Source organism: Melanotaenia boesemani, chromosome 8, assembly GCF_017639745.1.
Source record: "Melanotaenia boesemani isolate fMelBoe1 chromosome 8, fMelBoe1.pri, whole genome shotgun sequence".
In the NCBI taxonomy this organism is placed as follows: domain Eukaryota; kingdom Metazoa; phylum Chordata; class Actinopteri; order Atheriniformes; family Melanotaeniidae; genus Melanotaenia; species Melanotaenia boesemani.
The window spans coordinates 13,787,408-13,796,862 of NC_055689.1; the positions used below are offsets into that span (position 1 = coordinate 13,787,408).

The 9,455-nt window shown below is 36.4% G+C and overlaps 1 protein-coding gene across 3 annotated transcripts; it reads right to left on the minus strand.

The window, feature by feature from the left end:
• Window positions 1-70: 70 nt before the first annotated feature.
• prg4a (proteoglycan 4a) lies at window positions 71-6,950 on the minus strand. Of its 3 annotated transcripts, none has more exons than XM_041992096.1 (14): window positions 6,818-6,950; window positions 6,482-6,598; window positions 5,055-5,168; window positions 4,827-4,886; window positions 4,293-4,355; window positions 3,738-3,863; window positions 3,401-3,619; window positions 3,149-3,250; window positions 2,992-3,078; window positions 2,623-2,762; window positions 1,797-1,956; window positions 1,436-1,528; window positions 1,138-1,266; window positions 71-906 (listed from the first exon to the last, which is right to left on the minus strand). In XM_041992096.1, exons 1-14 carry the CDS (start codon window positions 6,876-6,878, stop codon window positions 716-718), a joined length of 1,662 nt encoding a protein of 553 aa, XP_041848030.1. In that variant the 5' UTR covers window positions 6,879-6,950; the 3' UTR covers window positions 71-715. The 3 variants fall into 3 exon arrangements, with proteins under 3 accessions (XP_041848030.1, XP_041848029.1, XP_041848031.1); XM_041992095.1 differs by having other exon boundaries at window positions 1,436-1,531; XM_041992097.1 differs by lacking the exon at window positions 5,055-5,168 and having other exon boundaries at window positions 1,436-1,531.
• Between the last annotated feature and the right edge of the window lie 2,505 nt (window positions 6,951-9,455).

Consider the following 9,455-nt stretch of genomic DNA (forward strand, 5'->3'; position numbering starts at 1 on the left):
ATGACAATGTAAGTCCTTAAAAAGCTAAAGATGCATTTCTTTTTAAAATATTTCATCTTTAATTTACTTGTTTGTCAGGGACAGAGCCAATGAAAAAGATAACATTTCTATAAATAATGGCAGTTTTAGCCAAAGGGCTAGTTTTCATCTCTTGTCCTTGACCAGGTCTTACAAAGGCTCCTTAAAATAAGGAAAAACAAAAAGATTTTTATTTAATATAATGAAAAATGGGGAAAGGAAATCTGTCAATTGATCAATAGTTAAGACATTGATTTTTTTTATTCTAAAAGTTTTTTTTGAAAAGATAAAGCCACAAGACTTGGATTTATACTTTTTTTTTTTAGTCATTTTAAAGCTAATTTCCAAATATTGATGGCGGTCAAACTTGGAATTAAATTAAACTATTGAAAATGTGCAAGTTCTGCCTCTAAATTTCATTATGTGGTTCAAAAAATATTGGATGAATGTTACAGGTTACAGCTAATAAATGTCCTTTTTGCAATTAATTCTTCACACTGAGAAATTAAACAATTAAAAATGACCCTTTTTGTTCCTATAAGAGTTTTAGGTAGTAAATGGGACTTAAGTTTTCTGATATTTAGATGGCATCAAGGAACTTGCTGTTCAGTAAAAGCATTTAGGAAGCAGATTATCATGCGTGTGTTGAAGCAGAAAACATCAGGACATGCCCTCTTTTGCCGTTTGTACGATGTTTTTATGGACAGTGCAGCAGAAATCTGATGGAGTTGGTCGGGTGGCTGGAGCTTGGGTTCCAACCTCCCATGTTGGCAGAGTTAGTCGGCATGGCAGTAGGGCTAAGGAAGGGTAAGAGCGTGAGGGCTGCAGGTGGGTCAGGTTTGGCCAGTGATGGCAAGTCACCTGAAATCTGGACTCGGAAGAAGAGAGCTGCACAGAGAAAAGAGTACACCTATTTAGATGCTGTAAGCATGTTCCTGGAAAATCTGGAAAGAAGTTGTTGAACATGATGCAAACATTACCGAAGTCAACAAAACAAGCAGTTAATTAAATATACATTATTCTATCTATCTATATATATATAGATATATATAGATATATATATACATATATATCTATATATAGATCCTAGCAAGAATGGGGGGCAAAACCAGTTCTTACGTCCAGAGAAGACAAAGTGCTGGTATCTGTTGTTCCCCTGAGGACTGGGCACAGACAGGGCAGAGGTGACTGGTGTGGGGAATCCTTTCAGGGACAATTTGATGTTGATCTCACCACTTAGAAGAACTTCTGAATATAAAATTGAACAGAGGAAACCAAAAAAATATATGATTACATTTAAAATTTCCCTTTGTCCCACTCCCTGTGACACCTGTAAAGACTACGTCAATGGGCTGGTAATTCTTTGCTTTGACTATTTACATTTAAAGGGGAGAATTATGTTCTACTAACTACTAACCAGCTGGGCGATTAAGGTTCTTCAAGGAGCTCCTTGGTTTCTCCCTGCAGGAAGGAGTGCTGCCTGGTGGAAAGGTGAATTTCTGCACAATGTCTCCTACAGGTTAAAAAAAGATCCATCATTAGTCATTTAAGTACACTCAAAGACTATCCAGATGTTGCCCATCTTTCAGCATGTTATTTTTGTATCTTATCTGAAGAACAGTAATTTATAAATCCAGTCTCTGGACACTTTTAACAAGATTTGAATACAAACCCTTGTAAGGATGGAATTACTAACTGGACATGGTTTATTAGGTTTCAACCTGGTAAAGCCTCTCAGATTTACCTGGATTTTATTTCATACGTATGTTTCTACTCACCATTCTTAAAGAAGAACACTATCTCCGGTCTGTTCCTAGTGGCTGGCACTGCCAGTGCAGCACTGATGCTTCCTGTTAGACCTGGAAACTCAGAGGCCAGAGGTTTGGGGAAGCCTGGCTGCATCACCATGTTCCTGTCTAGACGCCAGTACTGGTCACCCTTGATATAAAGAAAACAAAAAAAAAAATATGAGCATTGTGCTTTCTGTAAAACTAAATAAGTAATCATATACTGTGTTTTCACCTCATATCTGATTTCCACTATTGCAGTACTTTGTGGTATATAAGCATAAAGTATTTTGATAAAATATAAATGGGTTTATTATTATGGAAGGTAACTGACAAGCATTAATTGAACAAAACTGAAAATGAACTAAAAGGTAAGTGAATATCCTTCATTCAAGACTCTCCTCAGCAAAGGTTTAATTGGTATTTCCAAAATCTGCCTTTTTGAATCTTAAAAATTAGACAGAGATAATCTGAAAAACATCCAAAAGTAGAATAAAAAGATTTTTACATGAAAGCATAACACAGCTTGCTGGATTTCAACAACTCCAGCAATAAACCTGATTCCTATTCTGGTCTCAACATTAGACTTTGCTCTAGTTATGAGAGCACTAGCAATAGTCGGGACTCACTGAATCTATTCAGGAGGTACATCGGTCATCCTTCAATCAGAAGGTTGCTAGTTCAGCCAACTAAAGTTAGTGAAATGAACTTGATCAGGCAGCAACAAATGGAATTTTCCACCAAATTTCAGACAGTAACCTAATAAAAATCTTAGTGTATGTAAGTGTATCAAAACAGATAACTCTAGTATTTGTACCTTGATGATGTAGACATTTCCCTCGCAGTTGGAGCGTGTGAAAATGGTATCAATAGGAGGAGAGATGCCCAGAGACTCTGTGATATTCTGTGGGTGACCCACGGAGCCACTTACAGGGTCAACTGACCAGAATAACTCACCTGCAGGACAGACAGACAGATATGCATGCACATGCCACAGAGAACATTCCTCTTACTCAAAGATCAAGAGCACAACAGTTTAAACTGTGTAGAAATCACTACATACAAGGTAACATTAAGCTGCATGAGAACACCTGGAGATGGCAGAGTTGATGGCGTGTGCACACTCTAACTAAACAATGTATATCATAAAGAATTTCAAAACCAGGTTCTGATTATCAGCACTGACCTTTGAATATGAGTATGGTCCCATCGAGGAGAGATGTCAGTCCATTGATGGGAGAATCACTGCACAAGTCAACCTGAGCAGAGAGTCCTACACAAACACAGTTAAATTGGTAGAGATCCATTAAACACAAACACATTGATAGGACCACTTGTTCTACCTGTCCCTGATCCCTCAGGTCCTGCCTCCCCCATAGAGAGGCTCAGAGCCTGAGCTACATCCTGCAGGGTGCTGGGTCTGGTGCCTGCTGGGGCATCAACACCTGAGAATAAAGCAGCACTTTATTTTTGTATAGCAAAACACAGTAAATTGTTCTATATGAAATAAAAACCTGCAACTTAAACTTTTTCTTGTTTGTTGTATCATTTTCAAAACTGTCTAAAATATTTTAAAACAGTGTAGTTGAATTTACCCTGGTTTGGCCCAGATGGCCTGACTCCTCCAGAGGACAGCACCAGGTGGACATTCAGTTTACCAGCAGTGGCTCCAGAAGTGGAGGGTCTCATAGGTGCATTGCTGCCCAAAATATTGTGGCTGGACAGAGAGGGGTCAGATGCTAGGAAGTGTGGAGCCCCATAAGAAGAAGAAGGGATGGGCATAGGCAGCAGGCCAATGGGGATGTTACTCCCACCTGACAGAGAAAGAATAAAAGCTTTGTCTGGGCATTAGCAAATTAATATTCAGTTAAATTTAAGCAAATATATATAAATTAAACAAAAATAAATAAAGATGAAAAAGAGAACTCAAACCATTTTGTTGGTGATTGGTTGGCACAGCAGGAGAGGCGGAGCCAGAGGAACTTTCTGCCAGCAGGTTATGGAGGCCGTATGTACCTTGACACTGACCCCCAGCGTACTGTGGGCAGCGACCTCTTGCTATAATTACGATAATATGACAATATAAGTTATTATGATTGATATAAGGTATAAAGAGTTTTTCTAACACGTAATAGTCCATCAGGGATTCATGGTGGTTTGGGGATACTGGTGAACAGAATTTTGTACCTTTGGATGTAGTCAAAGCTGTTTTTCTACTTCTAGTCGTTATGCTAAGCTAAACTAATTAGCATGGCTTTGTGCTTCATACAAAGGAATAAATTGTCATGATATCATTCTTTGCATTTACCAAGTAATACATTTAACTTATGCAAACAAAAGATAAATCGCAATTCTTAAAATGTTAATCTACTCCTTTAAACTTAAAAATTCCTCATCTAAAAATGTATGTAAAATAGGTTATGCTTAAAGATATATATTTTTTACTATTTGTTACATGTATATTATGCACTAAAGAAATATATCTACCTATGTATGTTTCCTCACTTTCACTGTTGGACCTTCTCTGGTTCTTCTCTGATTTACGGTTCCCTGATGAAGATGAGAAAATAATGAGGAAAAAAGATGAAGATACTAATAACAAAAAAGACAAAACACAAGCAGTAGTCATGTTTTAAACTTGGCTGAATTGGAGTTTAAACTGTTTTGGGTTTTTTTTTATCACAAAAATTTGCTCAAGTTAATTCCACTTTGTTCTTTTTTCTTTTTTTTCTTAAATAAAAAATATCGATCTGATAAAAGAATGATTCGCTAGTTCATTAATAAAGCATCTTGTTAAAGATGATTCAATGAAATCGTCTTTCTAGTTTTGCTGACGGCAATGAAACTGTTTCTTTTTCTTGCAGTGTCAAAAATGTGAATGTCAACAATAAGCAAAACGTAACTTCTTATTGTTATAGTGAAAAAAAATTACTAAGCAAAATAGATATTTTAATGGTAGCAGTGATTTTAGGTGCAGTATAAAAGCATCAATGGTCAGTGAGTTGGTTGATGGCAGCTTACTGGAAGGTTTGGCCCTCAGAGGCTGGAAGTTTCCATGGTGTGATGCTGTCACAGTGGCATCTGTGACCAGAGAAACAGTGTGTAAGAGCAAATTAAATAACTGATATATCTACAAAGAGGCCGAGTCAGCTACTCAGATCAAAGTCACTTAAACCCCTTAGATGACGCTTGGTCATCTGAAACCAAGTGGAGCATGCTGATGTTGTGGTCATGGCCGTTTGTGCTTACCACATTGCGTCTGGTAGTCGGGACAACAAGTGTTATAACGGATGCACAGTGGATCACACTGGCATGACAGACCTCTCCTAAAAGCCTCACCACAGCGGCCCTGACAAGATCGAGCTGAGAACAGCAGACCAACAGAAAACTATCAACACAGCAACATATAAGTTACTTGCAATGTGCATTAGTCAGTTACATTCACCAGGATGCAAACACAAAGCTCACAGTGACAATTAGACAAACATCAACTCACAAACTTGTCACAAACTAACATCTTATACATCCAGCAGTCAAAGCGCAAGAATAATATGCCATTAATTAAGTTTTTGTTCACCATAGCAGTTTTACTTCAGTATCCTTCTCCTTTCGCCTCTGTTCCGTCTCCTTATTTCTGATTTAAAAAAATGTCTAATTTATACAGAAACTAAAATGTTAAGAAGACAAAACAATCGGCTGTAAGAAAAATTAAATGGCAAATAAAATTAAACGACAACTTATTTTATTTATTTGATTAAATTCTATTTATTTGGTTTGAAAAGGAAAAATGTCAATAAGATTGAAAAGTCCCCTAAGAGCTTAAAGGGGCAGTAAATAAATAAATACATACAAAATAATTAAATAAAAAGCCAATCATTCTAAAGAATTAAAAATGAATGACTTTACAAATGTTTTAAATTCTAAAAACTAACACAAGATTAAATAATTTAACATTTTTTGGGGAAATCAACCAAAGTAGCTTAAAGTCAAAAAGCTTAAAAATGTTTACAACCTAAAAAGCACAAAAAGTTCCAAAAGTGGTTAAAAAATGATAAAAAGAGATTACTCTACAAACCAAACTGCAAAACTAAAACCAATAAGGAAAGTTTGTCTGTTACATATAAATAAAAAACTTTTTTTTATATGGACAAAATTGTGAGTCTGAAATAAAGATTGAATTGAAATTAATTTAATCTAATGAAAAGAAAAAAATTAAAAGATTAACATTAACACAAATTCAAAAGGAGAAACTGTTGTGTCAAATGTTCAAATAAGATTGACAGAAATAAACACACAATAGTAAAGACTTTTAGAAAGCTTCATAGAAACTAGAACAACTGCCTTAAACCATAAAATAAGATCAAAACAGTGTTTTAAAAAGACCCAACTTTTTCAGAGCGGAAACAGACACAAATAGTTTAAATTTAACATAAAAAGTTGAAAATTAATCCAATTTTTGTAAAAGAAAACTATATATATATATATATATATATATATGTATATACACGCACATATATATAATAAATTGCATTTTAGATGTAAATATATCTTTTTATTCTTAATGGCTGAAATCCATTAGCTGCTTCTGTTTTCATGTGTTACGAGCAGCACCTGGATTTTACTGGCAAATGAAGGAATATTGAATGCTGTGCTTTATCTTATTGGTTGTGTCTTACCAGTGACACAAGTGGCCTCAAAGTCTGGGCAGCACTCATTATGTTGCAGGCAGTTGAGGTCACAGGTACACTGCCGACCTCTGGTGAAAGGCTCGCCACAACGACCCATGCAGCTACCTGAAAACAGAAGACATGAAACTTAAATAACTTGTTCTTGTTCTTCATTAAACTGTAAGACACCTCAAGATTATAACAGGTATTATACCAAATACATGTTTTAGATTTAAGAAGGTAGCTCAGGTTATTTATTTAGCAACATAAGCTGTAAGTTCACTAAATGACATCAGACGAGGAAAGATGACGGGTCGAGACATTAAAAAAAATGACGGGGTATACCTGGTCCAGCAGCAGCAGACGTTATGAAAAGGCCGAGCAGGAGAAGCCCCAGTCTCAGCATCGTCCTCTTCTTCTTTATCCAAAAGTCAGTATAAACAGAATCTGATTTGGCATGAAAATGGAGAGAATGACAAAGAGAAACAGTCACTGTGAAAAAAGGAAACAGAGGCTCAATTCTTACCTCCTCTGTGTGTCACCTCTCCTCTTTTTCTCTCAAACTGTCCTTCTGTTGGTCTTTTATAAGAGACAAAAGCACTGAGACAGGACACTTTTAATTGGAATCACAAAAACTTCACCCACATACCAATTAAAAACGGCCAGGATGTATTTAAACTTCCTACGCTATCAGTAAACCGTCTCCCACACAGTAACTCCTTTCTTGTGGAAAGTAACACATCACAAATTACTCTGATTACTTTCATGGTACTCAAGTTTAGAATATGACAGCTGCTAGTCTGTAAAGGCGGGAAAGTAATAAATGTCGTGTAATGCCTGTAAAGAAAGTATAGAATATGGATTGTTTTAAGTCACAAGCAAATTATCCAGCAATATTACTTTTTTTTGTCTTTTAACTTTTGAGGTCTGTGGTTCTGCAGGATTCTCCTCCTACCTGCTGTCTTTTGGCTGCATTTTCTCTGCCAGCCAACTTAAGGAATGAAGTGTCAAAGGCAAAGCTGATGTCATGTGGTTTTGACCATTTTTGTGGTGAAGTTTCAATTGTTCAGCTCAGTTCCTGGGTCATAAAAAGTGTCTCATTGTGGTTGCCTTTCACATGGTGAAGAGAGCCAGAGAGGAAATCAGTGCAAGGGGTCAACCTTGGGAAACATTTAGCTTAGTTTGAGGTGGATAGATGGCAGTTTGGGTTTATCTTCTCTAGCAGAACATATAAGCTAAGAGTTAAATAGGCTGGATTGTGAAAAGCTCAAGCAGAAATATATCATATTGCTAATTTATCAAACAAGATTAATAAACATGGGACATCTGATCAATGGTGTTTGCCAGTTTGGTTGCATTGAAGCAACATACACATGTTTAGATTTAAACAAAGATTATAAATCGTCTTCAAGTGAGTTGTGAGAGACCTTTGTGCTAAGGTTAGAATTATTAGGATAAAAGTTATGGTTGTTAAAGGGTTGTGATGAGAAGGAGCCACATTTAGTCTGTTTGACATGTAAATGTTAGCCCAGTTTCTTGTCAACCCATCCATCAGCAGAGTCCTCCCCCTTTTCCCCTGATAAACATACCACCACAAACAGGTGACAAATAAGTAAGTTTATTACAAAGTTCCAATAAAAGTTGAGAAAATGGAAAGTAATGCAATGATATACAAGTTTCAGATAAAGCTACATTTATCCCAATAGAGTATAAACAACATATCAGATACTAGAACTGAGACATTTTACCATTGCATGGAAAATTTCTGCTCATTCTGACTTTGATAGCAGCAACATGTCTCTAAAAAGTTAATACAGGGTTTATGTTTAGCATTGTGTAGCATCCCTTCTTCTTCCGTTTGCAAACATCTGGAAAGTGAGGAGACCAGTTTCGGGTGTGTTAGGAGAGGAATGTTGTCCCATTCATTTCTGTTGCAACATTCTAGCTGCTCAGCACTCCACGACGTCCTTTGCCAGATTTTGCATTTTGTGATGCTCCAAATATTTTCTATTGATGAAACATCTGGACTGCAGGCAGGTCAGTTCAGCACTCGGACTCTTCTCCTGTAAAGCCAATCTGATGGATGCAGTCTGTGGTTTAGCATTGTCTTGCTGAAATATGCAAGGCCTTCCTTGACTAAGCTGGTGTCTGGAGCAGATCTTGCTCTAAATCTGCTATGTACTTTTCAGTGTTGATGGAGTCTTCACAGACATGCAAGCATCCCTTGCCATAGACTCTAAATAACCCCATACCATCAGAGATGCAGACCTTTACCCATGTCTAATGTGATCAGAGATTCCTCTTTATTCTCTGTATCTTTTGATGAGATTATACAGATGGTGGGTTCTTCAAGGTTTTCACAACTTAATGTTGGGAAACATTTTCAGAAATTGTTCCACAATATTTTAGATGCAGTCTGTGGTAGATTGATGAACCTCTGCCCATCTTTACATTTTAGAGGCTCTGCCTTTCTGAAATGTTCCTTTTATACCAAGAAATGTTTCTGACCTGTTGCCAATTAACCCAGTTAGTTGTCAAATGCTCTCTAGTTGTGTTTTTTATTTGTGCCTAATACTTTTCCAGTCTTTTTATTGCCCCCGTTCCAACTTTTGTGAGATGTGTTGCTGCAATCAAATTCAAAATTAGCTAATATTTCCAATGAATTGGGATGATTCAAATCAGATGGTTTCCACATCAGATATGTTGTTTATATTCTAAAGGGACTGGAATATGGGTTTATGAGATTTGAAAATTATTGCATTGTGTTTTTAGTGTACATTATACACAGCATCCCAACCTTTTATAGAATTAGAATTGTAATATGTTTAAGTATCATCTCTGGACACCTTCTGTCATAGACCTTGTGAGGGAAACTTTGTTCTGTGGGAGAAATTTTCTAATTATGGTTTGAGTCCACTCCACGATTATTACAAATCTATTCTATTCAGTGCTGTAACTGATTAACTTGCTCCCTATATATATA